The 22,492-nt window shown below is 37.6% G+C and overlaps 1 protein-coding gene across 1 annotated transcript in view; it reads left to right on the top strand.

Moving 5' to 3' along the window:
- Oatp30B (Organic anion transporting polypeptide 30B) overlaps positions 1-22,492 on the top strand; it is a 44,723-nt gene that overhangs the window by 19,608 nt on the left and 2,623 nt on the right. The window contains exons 3-16 of the mRNA XM_076118088.1: positions 5,616-5,750; positions 11,602-11,766; positions 12,019-12,154; positions 12,228-12,444; positions 12,890-13,092; positions 13,352-13,493; positions 16,654-16,761; positions 17,034-17,267; positions 18,951-19,115; positions 20,227-20,428; positions 21,016-21,185; positions 21,500-21,773; positions 22,017-22,208; positions 22,293-22,444. Of these exons, the coding sequence (XP_075974203.1) occupies positions 5,680-5,750; positions 11,602-11,766; positions 12,019-12,154; positions 12,228-12,444; positions 12,890-13,092; positions 13,352-13,493; positions 16,654-16,761; positions 17,034-17,267; positions 18,951-19,115; positions 20,227-20,428; positions 21,016-21,185; positions 21,500-21,773; positions 22,017-22,208; positions 22,293-22,444 (2,431 nt within the window). The 5' untranslated portion in view covers positions 5,616-5,679. The remainder of the gene's footprint in view (positions 1-5,615; positions 5,751-11,601; positions 11,767-12,018; positions 12,155-12,227; positions 12,445-12,889; positions 13,093-13,351; positions 13,494-16,653; positions 16,762-17,033; positions 17,268-18,950; positions 19,116-20,226; positions 20,429-21,015; positions 21,186-21,499; positions 21,774-22,016; positions 22,209-22,292; positions 22,445-22,492) is intronic.

The raw sequence follows: 22,492 nt of genomic DNA, 5'->3' as shown, positions 1-22,492 counted from the left end.
CTTGATAATATCTCTACATCCTTTGAGGCAAATTACAGACTTAACTCTTATCTTCGCTTTACATTGTTGCAGATTCAGTTGAGGTTTAGCTTTCGATGTATTAATAGTACAATTCCATTTTTAGCTCACGTAATAGCTGTGACTTCAAAAAGCGACGCGACGCCTACATCTGCCATTTAATAAATTCAAATTGATTAAAACAGACTCATGCAAAATGTCAATTAGCAATTAATAAATTGGAATATTAATCAATGCAACAGTTATAATTGTAATTAAAAAACTGAGTAATAATTTATTCTTGTATTCGGTTTCATAAATAATTCAATTAGAGTTAAAATTTATTACTTGCCGTTTACTTCTGGTGGCAATTTGAAATCTATACTATCTATACTAATACTAATTACTAATATTATAAAGCTAAAGAGTTTGTTTGTTTGAACGCGCTAATCTCAGGAACCACGGGTCCGATTTGAAAAATTATTTCAGTGTTAGATAGCCCATTTATCGAGGAAGGCTATAGGCTATATATCATCACGCTACGACCAATAGGAGCAGAGTACCAGTCAAAAATGTTACAAAAACGTTACGACCCATTCTCTCTTATGTGACGCAAGCGAAGTGGTGCAGGTCAGCTAGTTTACAATAATATGGTCTTAAAATAAGTCATGGGAGTAGGCTTACAGCTTCTTCTCTAGAAAAATCAAACGCTGCGTTGTCGCTCTATCATTACCATATGTGATACAAGGGAATAAAGATGAAGACTATTCATATTCAGTGTAGCATTGTGAACGTTGCACGAGTCTGTTCAAAAGAGCAGCCTTCGCCTTCATCTCTCACAATGATACAGTTTAAACACGTACACAAAAGGCTCAGCATTATTGTATTAGTTATCTAATGGACATTCTGCTATTATTTACAGTTCTAAGAAAGATTCTAAGTAATAGAAATCTTGCCTCACGTGTATTACATTTATAATCACACAACTGCGTCAGTTACTGAAACGTTTAAGACAAGTAATGTATTTATGTATGAAAATATCAACTTACTGACATCACTTTCTAGTCCACTCGCAGCACATTCTTAAATACGTTTTGGCTATGGCAGGTGTGGCAGCTTTCAAATGACAATGTTGACGCATACAGCTGTGCACTATAATGTTTAATGAATTTAGTTATATGATATTGAAATTCTTTTGCATGATATTCATTTACGTCATGATATTTGAATATTTTGGTTGCGAATATATAATTTAACTTATGTAATTTGTTATTTGTTTTAATCAAGGCATCAACTACTACAACATAGCTACTGTTATATAAGATATAGTCTAAATTATATTTATTATGTTAAATTTTGCTCGGCTAATTTGCGTAGAAAGCGGAAAAGTGTGCAGTTACGTAATACTTAGTTTGATGTTTAGCGGACACGCAGCGGTAGTTAGATATTATGTTAGTATCAAAAAAATAGTTTATATTGCGGTCTCGGTCCCGCAGTGGAACATTCTCCCTATAGACGGGTAGCAGTTGGCGCGGAGTGAAATTTTGGCATCCGTCCTACTCTGCAAAATTGTTACATAACAATGCAGGTATGCGCCCACACTACGAGTCAGGATGTTTTGTCGATTCCACGGAGTATCTAAGTCATTCAATGCACTATAACCCTGACCTTCAATGGTAACATCATATATGCAGCATAAATATGTAATTCAGAAGTAACTGTTCTGAGAACAATGGGCAAACACCTCGATAAAGCTCTTTAGTATTTTTTGCAAGTAGTTAAATTGTATATGATGATAACACAATATGAATAATAATGAAGACTAATGGTGGACTGACAGTGACACTTGTTATGTAGAGCTTGACTGAATCATTCAGTGGAGTTTAACATGAAGGCTTGACAAGTAAAGTGCGGCAGTATTCGCGAGTGACACCAGCGTCGCCGTTCCAAGTATTCAGTAAATGCCATACGGTGAACGGGGACGTGAAGCATCTGTTGTCACTATTATATTGCAAGGTTTACTTCTTCCAAGTCTCTTGTTCTAGATTAAGCCGGTAAAATCCCAAATTGATTTGTAAGTATCAAAATATGTCTGTTGTTTTAGATTGTAAAATAAGTTCGTCATTTGTTGGAGTAGATAGAGCGCTCATTATAATAACATTTTTATCTTTTCCAAGCTCGCTATAGTAAATACTAGAAGATGACTTATAGGGGACACAAAATTCACTATAGCAGTCTATACTAAAGAAAACTACCGTGCTTTGAACACTAAAAGTATAATTATCATGATAAGACCGTTACACGAAGCCGTATGTTCCAAGAATTATACATAGAATCTATGTGGTTATTGTGATATTTGTGCTGTGAACTAGTAATGTTACATTGTGCGATTCCACCTGCCATGCTTAGTGGACAGTTATAACGTCGTAACACTAACCGTGGGAGCGCTCATTCTTGTGCACACTGCCGTTATACGCGCAAAAATATTACTAACTGAAGTTAAATAACATCATTATAAGTAACATTAACATATTAAAGAGGTTAAGTTGGTTTAAGGGGTATTTATATTACCGAAAATAACAGTATTTTTTTTATAATTCTAGCAAGGTAGAAGCTGCTATATCTTTATAGAATGTGTCATGGATTATATTCGCGATAATCTCGTAAAGATGAGCTGAGCTAATAGTAAATAATATTGAAATTCGACTACGTTTCAAATAAAATGAGTATGAGAAGACCAAGAAACTCGGTTCGACGGATAAGTGAACTACGGAGTCCATCAAATGAGGTCAGCGAGTAAACGACATGTTTACCAAAATGTATGATTGTGGCATCAAAAGATGTGCGTATTCCTTTAAGGGTAGTTTTGTTGTACTGCGTAGTTCCCACCACCTCACCCACGGTAAAACGCGTCATTTTATACACCGTATTATACAGTCTATAATAGACCTTAGGACTAACAGGGTAATTTTGCGAAACGTTCGCAATAGATGTTTTAATTTAGGTTAGAATAATCACCTTGTTTTTGTCAACCTATTTGACAAAATGAGCTCCGGTAGCACGCTATAAACCGATTTAATCAAGCTGCTGAGCTGACCTAAATCCAGGCAATATATAAAACCACTAGTTGAAACTTAATTATGGAGCCGCAACGCGTCACTGCCAAAATTAAATCGTGTAAGCCTCCAAATCTATTCAAATAGAATCCCGGCTTACAATTTTGCACCATATTGCACAATTTTGGGAGTTATTGAATTATTTATTTCGTAGTCTATTGAGATTCAGGTATATTCGTGTTTGTTCGTTGCTATGTTATGTTATAATGTGTTGGCCTTATTATAATTACCGTAGTTGCGTGAATGAACTTCGTGTACGTCATCTGGCCACGTCACCTACACACCAGAAGCTATATTTAAAATTGTGCTTGCTGCGCTCTATACTTAATAATAGCTAATGATGACAATTCATTCATTGTTTTGCCAAATCTTGTTTAAGGATTTCTTTTGCTTTTGATATGATTAGTTCTTAGAATGTACTTGCGTTAAGTTTTATTACATTTTAAGTCATGATTCATTGCGAATCTGCCATAAATATTTGCAGTAAGGTTAGATACGGTGTTTTTGCTTACAAAGTAATGACCGCGTATATTTCCCGTTAGACATATCTATTGCTAGCACGGGGTTCTATGTTTTATCGTCGTTTGACCGCAATCAAAGAATTGGAATACATGTTCTGAGAAAATGTGAACGGTTCTTATTGGCTTAATTCGTGCTATCACAGCTATACTGTCGTACGGTTTGTTTATGCGGTGAACTCGGATGTCATAAAAAGGACATAACCTGCTCATTTCCTCTTTGTTATTTGCAATCTGGCGATGAATCACAGTAGCGTCCCTTGGCAGCCCCCTACTAGTAACATGATCATTCAATTTAAGACAGTGTGGAAGATACACGTTGTCAACTAGTCTCTATCAATAGACATCAACCAATTGGTCTGTGCTATTATTTTACAACTCTACAGTGCTATATCTAAAGTTTGCTCTACATTGCCACTGCCCCCAAGCTTACTTTGTCCAGCTCCAGACTCTATTTTACCAGCAAAATTAACTTTGTTTATGCTCGTCGGACGTCGCCGGTTAATAAAACTACAAAGGTTACGTCCGCGAGTTAAACTGACTTAACTCGAGTATATTCCGACGACTCGCAGTGAAAAGCCGGCTTTACTTGAAAGAGATTAAGCTCTACGTGTTTGTATTACATACATAAATGATGTTTGTAGAAGTGTAGTAAAATCTCTTTTTTTTTTTTTCAAAAAACCTGCGAGTCACGCCACTGCTGGCTGCAATAACTAGTTCGCCTTCTACTTGCAAATATTTCCTAACTTTACCTCGATTTGTTATAGAACAAGGATTTTATCTTAAATATTTTTGTTAAATCTACGTAATTGCCATGCCACCTGTGCAATAAGTAAACAACTCATTCGTTAATCGCGAAGACAAGTTATCGTACTGAAACCATATGTTTCGCTCGACGCTGGGGGTCACTGTGAACGGAATAAATCGTCCCAATAATAACCAGACAACCCAACGCGGCTTTATGTGGCCATATTTGGAAATTCTGATAAAAGAATGACTATTCTTTTGCGCGTTTGTTAAACCACAGAATGCACTCACTATAAATAGTCGCGTGTTTACCACTTAAGTAATTATTCGTCACTTATATGAACGGTGATATCGCATTTAAATTTAAAATATTTTTGCAAACTACTTATAGATTTTTTTATGAGAAGTAAACAAAGCATTTTCAACATTTTGTCCACCGCTCCGATGCATCTGAGCTTATCGTAAAAGCGGCTGAACCAAGCCTTTGTCGGAACGTGGAGGCCAGGCGATATCAACCCAATCGTTTCTACCTCGTAGATCAAAGGGTGCAACGAAAAAATACAAATGCTTTTGACAAAGCCCAACATTTAAATAAAAAAGCACTTACGGTATTGTTTTTGCGTAACTGGGTCATAATGAACGCAGAAACATAACAGTACCTATTACTTATTGGTATAATAACTAACGTGGCTCCCTTAGTCAAATAACCATTAGCGAAGGCTGCGCTCGTTCGGAGGCGCCAGCGTAACCTTGTCGTGTCACGACGGCATAGCCTTTTTAGATTTATGGAAATTCATTTGCGAAATCGCTTAATCAATACGTTTGTTCTAAAACATTATTGAAACTGCTGCATTGTACAAGTACTAATTTGAAGTGAAGCTGGAAATAATCCAACAATGCTACAACGATAACAGTCCAGATGGACATGTCTGTTCTTAAAGAGCGACAGAAAATAAACCCTGCAATTTGTAGCAATACATAACAGTAGAAACACATATACACGTAACGTAGGCGTGTTATGACAGAGCTAATTATAGCCTCTTCTTCCACCTGTCCGTCCGCTTTGCATGCTCCTAGATGTTGGTTTTCCGGGACGGAAATTCTTACTGTTTCTTACGGTCATGATTATATAAAGGCGATAAAAGGTATAACAGTAACAAACAACTTGCAAACACGATTTCAATAGAACAGTTATCTTTGTGTAGAGTTTCACTGATGTTGATTGTTTTGTCCTTAGGTGGAGGTGCATCGTATTGAAGACTGGTATGGGCGTGCGGTGAGACGCGGAGTACTCGAGCAAGATGACGGAGGGAGAAAGGCAGCAGAACACGGGCGGCACCAACGCCGCCCCTCAGCACAGGAAAGGGCACAGGTATGACTAAATACCAGCAGTCTTACTGATACATTCTTTAAAACTTTTAGTTACATTTTAATGTAAAGAGTTTGTAGTTTAACATTTATAATTGATGGGTGTGTTGATTGTACCTACAAGTTAGTTCATACACAAAATTATGGAGCATGAAAAAATATTGTATAAGTCTCTTTTAAAAAACAAAAAAAAAAATGTAGTCAACATGTTTTCAACGACTCATTTTTGTGCCTCTATAATAAATCACTTGCTGAAATTATTTTGTAAATCAATTTTCGCTCAACTCCACGTTATCAAAAAGTATCTGACGTAAATGGAACTTCATTTCCGTGGATGTTTATACCCGACAATCTGACAGTATAAGCTTTTGGATGGCGAGGGTTTTGTAAGGCTGTAATAAACTGTTTTTGCGCGCAAACATAAAAATGATCTCTCACTTTCAACCGAACGTTTTATGTATTACGTTGAATTACTCAACACACATTATTGTTAAAGTGTTTATACGATACAGAAACAAGTTCTTCTTTTGATGTTTCGATCTTTACAAATTATTACGGTGATAAAAATCGATCAATACGACTCAGTATTTCAGATAGAATTTTAGAAATTCAGTATTTTGTCCCTTCGTTTCCTATTTGTCCGTATCATGCGCTTCCGTAAAGATATTGACTAACTATCGCCACTAGACTTTCCCTATTTTCTGCATAGGAGTTAAGTTACTTCTGTGTAATAAAATATACATTAATGTTTCTTACACAACGATATGCTATTATAGCTTTCGGTTATTCGGAAATGGTTGTATTAAAATGCAAATTCAATGTGGGAGCACGTTAACGATCGCACAAAACTTTCTTTTGTAAAATACGTTCTGTTTCGGTATATTCGCTCGTCATAAGTGCTGCTATTTTAGACGGTATTGTTTCAAAACTGCGACATTGGCTGCCAACAATACGTTTAACAAAAAAGATTTCTATTTTTGGTTCGCAAACTTTACTGAAACCAAAATTACGTGTCGGCTGCATCTGTGTCAAATCACCATTACCGCGCTTTGTAACTCACTCGCAGACGTTTATCGATACCCATTACTCATTCTGTACTGCGTGTCCGTATCGGAACCCAGTTCTACAAAATGATATTCGTGTTACTATCCAGTACTATCCACGCGCTCTGATTTACGAGTGTTCATCTTTCATTATATTATTATGAGTATGACCCACTTATTCTTCGTGTGCACATTGCTTTATCATTATTTAGAATTAGCTTTGGTTCTCTTTGTCCGTTGAACTTTTATGCCATTTGTATCCGATAACACTAAGTAGGGACATGTTTTGTCTTTCTTATCGCATTGCTTGGACGTGGCAATGAAATTAAGTATCAATAACAGCTGAATATTCGGATGCGCAAATAAAAATCGTGAAAATAACTTTTTGCGTTGTAACTACAAACTCTACGTTGCTACATATACTGTAAGAATATAAATGAAATACATGATGGGAATGCTGTTTGAAATAAACAGAAAATAATTTTCGTGGAATATAAAATTGTCCGCCATTTCCTATTTATACAATTTTAATCGACTTTCTTCCGCATTCAGGTACGCGGCTCATTTGTTGTTGGTCTGTTTCGCATGACTTTTTTATGTATCGCTAATGGAAACGGATTTTATAAAAACTGTTAGCTTGATATGCATGAATCATAAATGAATAAAATGGTGCTCTGTTAATGAAACGACATAGTTTGAAAAACATGTTTTTATGTTTAATTTTTTCGTTTCGTGATGGTTTTATGTCCTTGGTCGTTAATCGTAATGGTGTATTGTCTTTCAGTCTTTATTATGAGCCCTACTTTATTGATTGCGTCCATCTGCCCCAGTACTGGCTCAGACCTGTTGCAATTTAAACAATTGTTGTTTCATGATGTCGATCTCGCAACATTACAAACGATCAGTCGGTCGTTAATTGGGATTATGACATGCTAATTGTACCATGAAATCAATATGTTTCTATTGTGTTTTGTGAAATGAACTCGTGGTCTTTTGTTCGAGTAATGTATTAGGTTTAAACAATATTGATATATATTGGCTCATAGGTAACGTAAGCCATAACTGTATATCATAGTTTCAAAAGCTCTCTATGCTTTGTTTGTAAGGTGGTGAAGCTGTAGGAGCAATATTCTAAAGCCTTTCTCATGTATCCTCAATGTTGGTGAACATTGGGTGTGTGAGTTGTGATGTATGTATGTAATTTTGGGATAGACAATAGTCCAGTGAACATGGCTTATATTGTTAAGGTGGATTGTGACTTAGGACAGAATTTTCATACAAACTTTTATCCCTATTTTAACCCCTTGGAGAATTGATAAAAATCCTTTCTTAGCGGATGCCTACGTCATACCATCTACCTGCATGACAGATTTCAGCCAGATCCGTTTATTGGTTTGGGCTGTTCGTTGATAGACCATTATGTCAGTCAGTCAGTCAGTGAGTCACTCTAGAGTTACATATATTTAGATGTTCAGTCCTGTTTAAAAAACAAAATAAACAATCTCTATCCTCAAATGTCTGCCTGGCAGCAATCTAGATGCATTGATCTCGTTATAAACACATGAACTTTGACACGACCTATATTGCGAATACAAATTACAAACCCGAGACCGTTATTAGTTGATTGAATCATTCCTTTATCGTCATGACATTTATCATTGGAAAGTAATCGGTGAATTATTGATATTGTATTTATTTGGTCCATTGACCGTGCCTATTTATTGATATAAAGAAAGTTTGTTTGTTTATGTGTAGGCGCCAGGTGTATGATGAATACGAATACAGTTCACTCGTTCTACAAAAGTGAAATGCTGAAATGATTTTTTTTCTGTAACTCGTAGTGTCCAACCGAAACCGAAACCGAATTTCGGCAACAGTTCAGATTCGGCCGAAACCGAAGGATCATTTTTTGAACGAGAAATAAAAAATCCGCTTTTATAATCAATCAATTTAAGGATAGGAGGTATTAATTCAACGTGCCGATCAAGTTCGAAATCTCCCGAATGCACTTTCGATTTCGGGCGTAGTTTCGGCAGGTTTTATTGTCTAAAACGAAACTAAACCGAAATTTGCGTTTCGGCCGTCAAAAAACCGAACATTCGGTCAGACACTAGTAACTCGTTTTAAATGTTAGTAATGTTTCTAACGTCCCGAGCCTCAGGGGTCATTGTAACTAAACTGTATTCTGTTATAACAAAAGCAATGATAGTAATCCCTCGTCACGTTCGACATGGACATTTACTTTTTTCTTTTATTATGTTAATTTCACAGTTTCATTTTCGTTAAATTGTTTAAGTTTAGTGTCCATTTGTATTCTGAGTAAACTCGAAACCGTTTTATAATTAACTGGCTGTAATTACCTTCCAATGCTTATTATAAAAGTACCCTGTGGAAATTAGAATTTTAAATAGAGACTGAATAAATAACTAACAGAGGCTTAAAATTTAAGTTTACAATAATATTCGAAAAGAAAAAATAAAATCTCATATTTGTAAAATATATTCTGCTCTTTTTATTATAGGAAGCTACAAATAACTAACCAAAAAAAATAGTATAAAATTGAAAACAAACGAAGCCGCAAACCAATGTTATTAGTACATTATCATTATTATCTACAGACCAGACTACGAGGCCATCAGATTATACATTAACAGTAATCGCAGTTGATATCATTTCGTTCCGCTAAAATGACGCATTGACGGCAAAATGTATCGTAAATTTTGTAATTGCATCAATTGTTCATGTCGTGTGTCACTACAGAGCACCGGTAGATAAGAGGAAAAATAGTAAACATGAGTTGTTTGGAGCCGGAGCCCCGGTTCCTTGAAGGCCGACTCATTACAATGGACGTTCCACATTCAGGCCAGTAGGCTATATGGCACATAAGTATACTCCGTTTCTAAGCGCTGAAGTCCTAACTTTGTAGTCTGTTATCATCTCTATAACACTTTGTTAGGTCACGTACGTAATGTTTAGCGTTTACAATAGTTTTGCACGTTGATATAACGCTAATATGCTGCAAGTACCATGCACAAACAAACATGCGTTCATCGCTTACGTCATAACACATATAGGACATTGATGGTACTCTCAGCATCGAGGATTTCTGTTATCACCACTAAGGCCTAAAATTACCTCATCCCGCCTTCGTCAGCTGTCCGAACGAGACAAACAATCCTACACTCCCTTCCGATGATAACGTCGTATCAGCAGATAACGTTAGGTTTGCAACACCTGGCCCATATTTGTACCTTGTCGCGCACTGATATCACCTACCGTGTAGACAAAGCCTTATGTTTAGTCATCTTAGTGCCAATGTTTTGTTTGAGCACGCACCACGTTCATCCAACGAAATATGTTGTTAAAATAAAGTGCTTTTCCTGCGATCGTTTGATGTGTAACATAAATTGTTTTGAGACGCGGAACACGACGCGTTATTAGAAAAAAATATTTATCAGCTGTGAAATAATCGTGACTCGTGCCGCTCCCGCTATGACGGAGAGAGAACAACAATGTTATTTATTGGACAGGCACAGGTTTGTTATTTATTAAATTGTATGTTTTCACTATGATTTATTTTAAAAAATCACGTATTTCTTATACCGTTGTGTTATTGTTGTGATGTTTTGTAAGTAAACAATGTTGACAATTGCGACGTTTCCCACAGTTCTCTTTGCACTTTCCATCATTAGCTAAATGCCTACGTATTACCTAGAAAACCTTAAGATTCCGTTATGCATAAAAAATATAGTCGTCATTTGAAATCTAATGATCGAGAAAGAGAATCATTGAAAACGTAATGATTCATTAAATATTATACTATTTTTGGGTGAACAAAACGTGCTGCTGTCATTTAGTACATTGTATTAAGTTCAACCGCAATAACATTTGGTAAATGGCCGGAAACTGATAAAATCACATCGAATTATGTTTCAAATATCTACAATATTATAAAGATAAATACATCGGAAAGCCAGTAACTGGCAATGTACTTAAGTTTCAAGAGATCATTTATATGCTTTAATCCAAACAATTTATCATAACTGAATCCTCGTCTGCTATAATACTAACCTTTATCGTTCTATATTATACTGAGTCTACAACTTCATAAAAGTTAGGAACATTTATGAAACAATACCATCTTCAATTTCTTAAAATAATTTTGTAACCTCACTCAGTGGCTTGTCATAAAATCGCGAATTATGGCAACACAAAACTTATATTGCACTACATTTCTATAATATCTTGTTTTATATAAACTGACTAGGATTCTAGAGAGGAAAATATATAATGCAACCCCTAATACTTTGCTACTGTAACCTTCTGCAAAGGAATATGAATGGTTTTTATTAATATTCAGAAACAGGAAACCTACCCTTGACCCAGTTGCATTGCTGCTTACCACTTGCCAAATATCACCCGATTTAATGTTAGTATTAAATATTTATGTTGTCGCCATTTTCCTTTGATATCATACCAAATGAAAAAGGAATTGTCAGCTGTATATTGTCTCAGACCATTAAAGAAGGCCAATGGAAAGTAGTATCTGTTATAACTACCATTATTTATGAGCATGTGGCAGTGGTAAACTCAGTAAATTTTTAATACATGTGCCGTACTTACACTTCATATCGTTCCGCGATGTATATTTATTGATTTCATACCGTGTTACCGATATTGTCCCAGAAGGTCCCACGATATTTTCACATAACATAATTCATTATGACATAACATAAATTCGAGACTGTATGAGAAAGTATTGTGCTACATGGTAACGTGAGCAAATATTTGACTGGCATGTGATTTTCTCAGGAGGCAAGAGTCAATGTACGCGATGACCGGGCTGTACGCGGAGTCGGGGTGCGCAGACGGCGCCGGCGACGAGGCCGGCCCGAGCACTCCGCCGCACCCCTCGCACCCACCGAGAGAGTCCATCAAATGCCACAGCCGGAATCCCTCGGCCGGAATATGCGACAGGTGAAATACGACTGCTATCTATGAATACCTAGTAATTTGATCCATCCATCACATGTAACAAGTTTAGCTAGGTATCTTACTTTACCAGAGCTAAACGACCATAGAGACCCATACTTGTCAGTGTAACGACCTGCGCGCGTCTATGCAATTAGAATTTATTTATATTCACACCTGTCGGTGATGCATACGATAAAGCAGCACCGTAAAAATATATTTTATTATAGAATATTGACTTGGTTATTTTATCCACAGAGATCGCGAACGGGAAAAGGAAAAGGAGAAGCCCCGGCAAATGTATCCAGAAATATTAGACATTCCTCATGACGCAAGAGATTGCGGTATTCTCTCGTGGAGACCGCTATTCATTCAGAGATTTTCTAGTATTAAAGTAAGGAATAAATTACTTAAGGGACAGAGATGTCGATCCGTTTGTCAGACCACTAATGAATGTTTATTTTCAGGTGTTCGTATTTTTTCTTTCGTTCCTTGTGACGCTGCAGCAAGCGTTAAGCTCCGGCTACATAAACTCTGTGATCACAACAATCGAGAAACGCTTCGAAATCCCCTCGAGTCTGTCGGGGCTCATCGCGAGCAGCTACGAGATCGGTAACGTCATTACCGTGATCTTTGTATCGTATCTCGGCAGTAGAAGACACATTCCAGTTTGGATCGCAGTCGGTAAGGATAACGAATATTACACCTAACGTAATACTTACAAAAATGTACTGTACTATCGAATTTAAATGTACTCTGGTCCAACAGAATGTCTTATAACTTTATTACGGCAGGATTTTTTACTTTATACGCAACGCCTCTGCGTCTAGCCTTGACCCGATTGTAGAATCAATAGCTAATGTAAAGATTAACTATTGCTTGTATGAATTAAACAGCTGAGCTATGATGTAATTTACTGCATACGGAAAAGGCAATAAATCAGATATACTTCGCAATACAGCGACATCATATTGAATTTGAATAATCGGGGCTATTGTCCTGAAAGTCCATCATAGCTCCCGAGAGACGACTATGTTCAGTGGCGAACGATAATGGACCGCTTTATTAAAGTGAAATTATTAAGCCCATTAAAATTATTGGCAATCTATTAATATCGTGTTTATTTTAGGTGCTGTGATAATGGGCATTGGATCGTTGGTATTTGTTCTGCCGCACTTTATAGCGGAAGTGAATAGCGAAACTTTGATGAACAATAAGTCGGATGACAATATATGCCGGCTGCCGCGTGCATTGGAGCAAGATATGGCTGGATTAGGACATCTCTCGCAAGGCTTACCTCCGAGCAATCTCAGACCAGACAACTGCATCAAGGTATTGTCATAATTCAATAATTACCTAATCGTTATTGCAGAAACGAGACATATTTTTGCATATATTTTGACTATAGATCGTGCTTAATCATTGTGTGATGTGTCTGTTTACTTCCAAGAATAAAACGTGATGTAATGCGTGTTTTTGTTTGTTTATTAGCCCATAGGTACGTCTGTAAGAAGACAATAGATACGTAAATATAGTTTTTCTCAGTAGTCCTTGGAGTATAAGGATGTTGATATAATGTTGAATTTGACAGAGTTCTCCGAGCACGTTCATGCCGGTGATGGTGTTTGTGGTGGCGCAGCTGCTGCTCGGTTGTGGCGGCTCGCCTCTGCTCACCCTCGGCACCACGTATGTCGACGACCACGTACGACCTGAATCCTCCAGCATGTATATCGGTAAGAACTTTTAGCTTTACAATAGATATGGAGGGTTCCTTTACAATTCTTGGGTTATGTGGCCCTTTGAAATTATGTGTAAGATCCCTCTTTTTGTAAAACACGCAGATAATAAGAAGGCATACCTGTGTCCCCTACCGATTTCAAAAGAGTGGACAAAGACAGGGATATAATATTTTGGTCCTTGAGTGTTAACAAAATGTTTCTATTTAAACGCAGACCTTGCTCTTATTTTCAAAGGAAAATAGTCGAAGCGCACGATTTTACGCCAGTGTACGAGTGTGTCGTGATGTTATTATGTCTATTATATTCGTGTGTCCTCTACGTATCGCTAGAAGGCACGTTGCATGTCTTTATTGTCATGCTTCGACTACTGCGTCGTCATAACTCCGCGATGTCCCTCACATAAACTATATACACACTACGAGTCACTGAACTTCATAAAAACGTTCAAAATAACAGACACACCTTTACTTTTTGCAGCAAATAAAACACTTTTTATATTGGTGCTTATTTTAACAGACTGTTTGCACAATAAAATGCTAGCGAAGCAACCTAAATAAATAATGGCAGACTGGCTTAACACACGTACCTGTATCAGTCAGTTTCATACTTAATTTCACTTTGTTTGATGTTGTGTACAGAACAATACGAAATAACAGTGTTGACCGTCATTGTAAACATGATAATGCCACGTTTACTATTATTTGTACAATATGGTGGAAACCGCGAACTAGATGCGAATTGTCAATATTTGCCAATCGAACGTTCACTGTGGAGATAGTAATAGAACTGCTATTATCTTTTTTAGTACTGATGCACCAGATCTATCGCATTTATCCGTTTTAATAGTTAAAGCGACAAAATGCTTTAATGAGCACGTGCAGTCTGTGACGAGGTTTGACGTAATAAGACCGATTCTAATCAATTTTATAGTGTTCGCAACGTACATAATAAGTAGTTAAGTTATACGTATCTCATTTTAATATTATTTATTTAGCAAACAATTCATAAATATACTATCAAAATTCAGAATATATTTTTGTAGTGTTATTATATCATTTCATTAGGGGAGAATGAACCTTAATTCATGTTCCTAATGTAGAGTCATAAATCATGTTTATTATAGAGAGTAGCAATAACAGTCAATTTTGAACGTCTTGGGGAGTGTACGATAGTAGTAGAAAGCAAAGATATCGTAAAGTGTGATGATGTAGACATTTAAGATGTACGATAAAGCCCGTGTCATGTATCTCGCTACATGTGTGCTGTGTGATTCATCGACACGGGGACGCTATAAAACTGCAGGATCCATTTATTAAATGAATTCATGATGGAGGTTGTTCAACCCATGCTTTGTCGAGTTCGCACAGAACGTTCTAGAAAGCTTCATCAACTATTTTGTCGTGCAAACGTCGCAACAATTCGGATATTTCTGACTTGTTTATTGAAAAAGTTATACCGGCACAAAGTTATTTCATTTATGTCAGATGTATTTTATAACAGTGTAAAGTAATAACGAATATACCGACTCTGTTCGTCCGCGCGTTCTACACTTTCGTAACTATTGCAAGTAGTTATTCTAGCAGTAAAGCCTACTGCAATAAAGGTATCATAAACGAATTTCATATCTACAACTTAAGTTATTCACAGCAGTAACAAAAGCCCGTAAATCGTCGATCGTATAAACAATAAACCTGACCTAAAATGAAATTTATAAAATTTGATTTGCGGCATTCGCGTAGAGTCGCATTGAAAGTTACATTGAATCGAATACAATACAGTGTGCTAGGGTTGATACAGAATGCGGAGCCTTGAAAATTTCAGTGTTGTCGTGAGCCCGAGACCTTGACCCGATTATGTCACTGCCGATGAGCAGACTTCCCACTCGGAAGAATGCCATATAATGAGCAAATATTTAGACACATTAAAAGCATTCCAACATTTCACTTCAGACATACAATTTTCTTTAAAAATTCTGCTGTCAGTCTACTCTATGCGGAATACGTCTATATGTACGTTCTTTCTTATATGTATAGATGTTTTATTTTCTTACTGGCCACTTGAGTGTAGCGTCATCGAGGGGAGGGTTTTAATAAGGCTCTTGCGTTGAGACTCCTATGGACGCGACCTGGATACAAGAGCCACTCGTGTCGTCAAAAGAGGTCTATCGTATCGATTTCTGTACGCTGTATTTTACAAACATTACTGGTTATTGCGGCTCCGAGCATTTTCTCTTTCAACTGCAGATACTAAATTTGATCGGTTAACAGCTCAGCTGCATTGAAAAACGACCATGTTTTCACAAATATTTATCACTTGTCCGAACGCAGTAACACTTGTACAGTGTAAAAGTGAATGAAATGTAGAGTTATGGAAGCGAGCCACACCGACACGCAACGTCTTCATAATAGAATGTTTACGTCACAACATGCACAAATACCATACGTTTTCATACAGCCGTAACTTTTTAATTTCTATACGTTTAATGTGGACGCGAAGGTGCTTATGTGCCTACAGGCCTACATACAGGCAGCCTTTCAGATATCGGGGTCGTGAACCGCAAGTTAACAAAAGTAAATGGAGCGTATGGAAATATTTCTCACGCAGTCTGATTTGGACGGACTATAAGTCATTGATATTAACCGCGAAATCCGTGCCATTTGCAGCCGTACAAAACAAGAGTGACCCAGTTTTGGGCCGATACCACCGTGCCGGGTGCACTTACATACCTACCTATAGCACCTATAATACAATATCACAAAGGGATGAACCGCTGTATTGTTGGTACACAGTCATTTGCATTTTAATTGTTATAACTTATTAGTTTTGGTCTATTATTGGGGGTCACTGTACTCGAGTTATTTGCGTGCTTATAGTCAGTAACGCGGGTGATCTATGTTATAAAAAAAGATTTCCTCGATAAATTTATTAGATATCGACAGGAAATACAATTACGCTAAGTTAAATAAAAACTAGTCAAATTAATTGGGCCTCTACGATTATGGGCGAGGCGTGTAAGCATTAAGCAAATACATTAAAATAAAACTATTATGGTGGTTTTTATTGTGGGAAATGTTATAAAACTACGATAAATGCGATATGGTCAAGTTTGTTAGTGCTTAGTGGATTTATAGTTATTTTATATGTTTGTTTCTAGGTTGTATGTACAGCATGGCAGCATTCGGGCCTGTACTAGGCTTCCTACTCGGTGCCTACTTGCTATCTTTCCACATGGACTCATTCTCGGGGGCTATTATATCGATAGGTGAGTAACAAAATTCTGTGAAGTCCTTATTTAGTACAATTAGTACGTTTATCGTTTCAATTAAAAACGTTTGCGGTATTTATAGCGCTGTTAATGCCGCTATGAGTTTTTCGTTAATCAATAATTAATGCAAACCTAAATGTGTTCTAAGCTTTGCCAAACACAGCTATGAATTTTTAATAATGCCGACCGTTTTGACCTCACCTGCGGGGAAAAGTTTGACCCTCGTAATGAAAGTCGAAACATTTTTTTTAATTGTTTTTTTTTTTCAGATCCGGGTGATCACCGTTGGGTAGGCATGTGGTGGGGTGGCTTTCTCCTCTGTGGGTTTTTACTCATATTGGTCGCTATTCCATTCTTCTCGTTCCCCAAAGTGTTGGTCCGAGAGAAGGAAAAGATCAGGCTGGTGGAGAAGGCCGCGGCCGCTAGTGGCTCCTCCACGTCTAAACCACCGCCTAAACCTCAGACGGATATTAAAGATACTGGATACGGGAAAGATATCAAAGGTAATTCAAAGATTATGGAATATACCAACACATCTATACTAATATTATAAAGCTGAAGAGTTTGTTTGTTTGTTTGTTTGAACGCGCTAATCTCAGGAACTACGGGTCTGATTTGAAAAATTCTTTCAGTGTTAGATAGCCCATTTATCGAGGAAGGTTATAGGCTATATATCATCACGCTACGACCAATAGGAGCAGAGTACCAGTAAAAAATGTTGCAAAAACGGGGGAAATTTTGACCCATTCTCTCTTATGTGACGCAAGCGAAGTTGCGCGGGTCGGCTAGTTTAAAATATACTAACATTTTTAGTTATAAATACCGATTTTTGTATTCATTAATGGATCGTAAAAAGGGCACTAGATCGACCTGTAGTTTAACTAAAGAAGAAGAATTAAAAAAAAACCTAGTAGACCTTTTTCAAATAGAATTGATTACCTAGTTTAAAACGCTATTCTGTTAATTTTTCACACACAAGTAATAGATTTTCCAAATGTAACTCTTGAAATATAAGTACCTAATACAAAATATTTCCACGACAGTCGTCTACTTATAAATTAGTGTCGCATAATACATAGTTATCACGGAAGATTCTAGTCTTAAAGGAAAACGACAATTACAATGCAATAATAAGCTAACAAGCTCGGTTTCCGGTTTTATAACGAAAGAAACATGTGTTTCTTTCGTTATAATAAAGTATGGATTTTTGACCACGAATACGGTACAGAAACCATATAATTTGTAGATTTGGTAGCTACATCCTAACGACATTTTTTTAACCCATTACTGTCCCACTGCATGGCAAGGGTCTCCTCCCAGACGAGGGAAGGTATAGGCCTTGAGTCCACCACCCTGGCCAAGTGCGGGTTGGGTTTATATATAGATATATTATTATATATTATCACGTCTGTTATAACCAAAAGTGTGAGTAGAGTAGTGTATGAAATGAGAATTCGCTAACAGTAAATAACTTTTTTCTCCTAATCTCGAGTTATGCATTGTACAGACTCTACCTGTTGTATGATATGGCGTCAAATACACAATGTACATTAAAATAGACATTATGATCAAATGTATTTAAGTTTTTCATGACGAATACCGAATATTGGACAATGACTTTTGACCTCATAACTTTTGAAACATTTGCTTTACCTAAATACGTATTTATTTTCTTCTAAAACTGTAAACTACATATGAGCATGATGCAAACTACATATGATACATATGAGCATAAAATCACGCCGCTATCCTATAGGGATAGTAAGACACCAAAGAACACCACTTGCTACGATATCTACAAACTTCCCTTGCCTCATTCACATCCATACATCTTGCCATACATGACCGCTCGTTACGACCACGCACTTGACCTTTTTGCAAGACATCACCGATACGATCCGTGTGTCTTACTTTTCTATTTCAACTGTTTTTTTTTTTATTTAAAAAAGACAACTCCCGCACTAAGAGTTGCTCTTGTGTCACGGGCACTTTTACAAACAAACAACGGACACAAAGCACAACCAGACCCGAAACAATTATTTGTGGATCGCACAAATAACGAACCCACGACTGCCGACGAAATGGTAGCGGCGTGATGACCTTAACCACTGCGCCACGGAGGCAGTCTGTATACATAATAAGTAGTCTGTATGTCACTGTACTAAATCAATGTTTTATACTTTCAGATATACCGGTGTCAATGTGGCGACTGCTAAAGAACCCAGTGTACGTGGTGACGTGCCTCGGAGCTTGTATGGAGCTCATGATCGTCTCGGGCTTCGTCGTCTTCTTACCCAAGTACCTTGAGACGCAGTTCAGTTTGGGCAAGAGTCAGGCTAGCGTGTTTACCGGTAAGACATCAATTTTAGTAATATTACTACTGAAAGAATATATAAGTGAGTCTGTAACCTTTTCACGACAAAATTGTTGAACATATTTTTATGAAAATGAGCATAAAAGTATTTGAATAACCAGGATAAACATTGTAACTTCGTAGGCCAACGGAGTCCTAGCGTTTAGCTACTCATTAAAGTCTGTATTTCTACGAAATGTATTGATCGTTACATAAAATGGTAGAATCAACTTTTATTTCTGCTACTTCCTTGATACTAACCGGTTTTTCAGTAGGTTGTAACAAATTGTATTGTTTGATCATTATTCTTATCTAGACTTAGACTTGTATTGTAAACCATTTAAATTTTATTGGCAAAAATGTACCTAATATACATAGATGATTACAGTATTTAGAATAGTAGCGTAAATGAATTTGAGCGAGAAATATGCTATAGACACATTCCGAATGCCTTAAGAACATCTTATAGGTACCCCACATAATGTATATTTTTTGCTAGTATAGTTTATAAAATCTGTTCACTTTATAATCTTGTCCCTTGGAGAAATCAAACGTTGGAAAATTTGATTCAACTTGCTCGTTTTACTCCGTTGCTTGGCTTAATTTATTAGCGTTTAATGCCTCGTAGCGTGTACGTCAATTTACAAGGCACGTGCGTTCAGATAAACTGGACGGAGAATTGATAAAACTAACGTTATTTTTACCAACTAGGTACATGTTGATTAATGTTTTAACAAACCGCTGACGTTTTCAAATTGTGTGCTAAAGTGGTTAGCGTGTTGTCTCATTCAATTACAATACTAAGAAATCGTGTATTCTATTGTTTATTGTCAACGGAGTTATGACTTATTGATTAATATCTTTATGATAGAATAAGCATGTAGGAAACTTTTATGAGACTTATAAATTGGTATTCTAGCTAAGAAAACGGTTTTTTAAATAGTCTTAAAGTAGGTTGTTGCTTAAAGAACTGTGATTTAGTAATAAAGTAGGTTAACAAAACATATACACAAGTTATCGTCTAACGACCTTGAAACTAAACAAACACATGGTAGCGCTACCTAATCGATAAAAACGAACGCTAAATTATGAATTGTTTCGAACAATAGGTTCCATCGCGATACCGGGCGCTTGCATCGGTATCTTCATGGGCGGGTGCTTGCTCAAACGCCTCGAGTTGAGGCCCAAAGGCGCCGTGCAATTCGTTCTCATATCTAACACGATATGCCTCTCGTGCTATGCGCTGTTGTTCTTCCTCGGCTGCGACAATATCAAGATGGCCGGCACCACTATACCGTATACGAATAACAGGTTTGTAATTATGGTTTTGCATTATTTTATATGCGGAAGGCATCCGTGACTTGTATCAGAGTTGATCATCGTTGATGTTAGAGCGTTTACAGCGAGAGGTGTGCACGTTGCTCTATTTAGTGCGCTTGCATGCCTCGGCAACACATGCGATCTTATACGAGTATTACAAATGCCTTACACGTGCATATTTAGTTACCCTCGCATCATACATTGGCGTCAATACATATTTTTTGTAAAAACGTGAGAATTTAATGCAGATACATAAATGAGTATGAATTTAACGTGACGAGATAACCTTCATGCTTCGAATTGTTCATCGTTCGTTGAAGATCAAATATTGCCATTCATCCTAAAGCTCCAAAGGTCACATTGATATGGTTTTGCAAAAAATCTTTACATGAATTCAGTACAAAAACGACTTATTGTATACCAATATAAATACCTACTTGTTCACACATGATCGTGGCATAATATCTAGAAACTTACTTATGATAATAGACATTTTTTTTCATTCTCGTTGGCTAATTGTATATAACTAAATCGAATTGCATCTATACGAATGCTCATTTTCTTTTTTCTGTGTACAGCAACCTGGAGCCGTTCAAGGTGAACTTAACGGCGGCGTGCAACTTCAACTGCCTGTGCACGGAGACGGACATGGAGCCGGTGTGTGGTAACAACGGGCTCACGTACTTCTCGCCGTGCCACGCGGGATGTGCCGCCTTCTCCTCCAGATCCAACTTCACTAACTGTGCATGTATGTACCGACCTTACTCTTAATATAATTAGTGTTTCATTCTTGTTATTTACTGTTGTAAACACTGAACCAATATGATATGCTTCTACATTACAATATTAAAAGCGATCCAGTTAGCTGATTCCAACTATTATTGGCTGGATAGATTTAGTACAGCCTTCTTCCTAAAGCTATAAGCTTTGAGAAGAGTCAGAGATCTGTTTAGGGATTTTGCTTATAGTACAATCTTAAGTAAGTAAAACCAAATCAAAAGAAATTCACATGGTTGTATTTGTAACCAACCCATATCATAATGGTATTCTGGTGTGTGTCAGGCGTGCACGAGAACAGTCGCGAGAGCGCGGCGGCGGGAGGCGCTGGGGGCGTGGCGGGCGCGGGCGGCACGCTGCTGGGCGGCGCGGCCGTGGCGGCGCTGCGGGCCGGCGCGGGCGCGGCGCGCGAGTACAGCGAGGTCACCGTGGTGCCCGTGGCCACGGCCGGCGCCTGCAACCCGCCCTGCACCACCATCTTCCCCTTCCTCGTGCTGCTCTTCTTCATGACCTTCGTCGTCGCCGTCACGCAGATGCCGCTGCTCATGATCGTGCTCCGGTAAGTTCACAAGTCTTAATTTAACGTTAGCCCATGTAGTCCAAGAACCGTTGCGTCAATTCTGAATGGAATAGTCGCTTTGCAAAAATATTAATCCTACGTAGTTACGCGTGCAGACTTGTCAGTCTATAGAAACCTGATGCGCGGCTAGTATACATTCTAGCGATAATTAATTATAACAATAATCATGTTGCCAGACTGCAACGAAAAAACTTGTGCCTAACGATTTTTTTATACTTATAGATCTGTGAGCGAAGAAGAGCGCTCGTTCGCACTGGGCATGCAGTTCGTGATCTTCCGCTTGTTCGGGTACATTCCTGCGCCGATAGTATTCGGCAACCTCATTGATTCCACCTGCTTGCTTTGGAAACAATCCTGCAGTGGGGAGAAAGGAGGGCGCTGTCTGCTCTACGATATTGAACAGTTCAGATACAGGTATGTATACATAGTTTGTATAGGACCTTGTTATAGGAATCTCATAAAACTAAATTTGCTGATTATAAAACGTCTTGTTTGCAGATACGTCGGACTCTGTGGAGGCATAAAGATAGTTGCACTCGGTATCTTCATGGCAGACTGGTGGCTCGTGCGGCGCCGCAGACACCTCGAGACTGTGCCGCCACTCGACCCGCACAAGGACATCACCGGCTCCATCATTAGTCTTGACAAACGTAAGACATTTAATTCAAACTGTTACATCGTAATTAAAAAATCTCCAA

The sequence above is a fragment of the Anticarsia gemmatalis genome, chromosome 1 (assembly GCF_050436995.1).
Source record: "Anticarsia gemmatalis isolate Benzon Research Colony breed Stoneville strain chromosome 1, ilAntGemm2 primary, whole genome shotgun sequence".
In the NCBI taxonomy this organism is placed as follows: domain Eukaryota; kingdom Metazoa; phylum Arthropoda; class Insecta; order Lepidoptera; family Erebidae; genus Anticarsia; species Anticarsia gemmatalis.
Note: the sequence above shows the minus strand (reverse complement) of the source record. Positions and strands in the feature narration are given on the sequence as shown.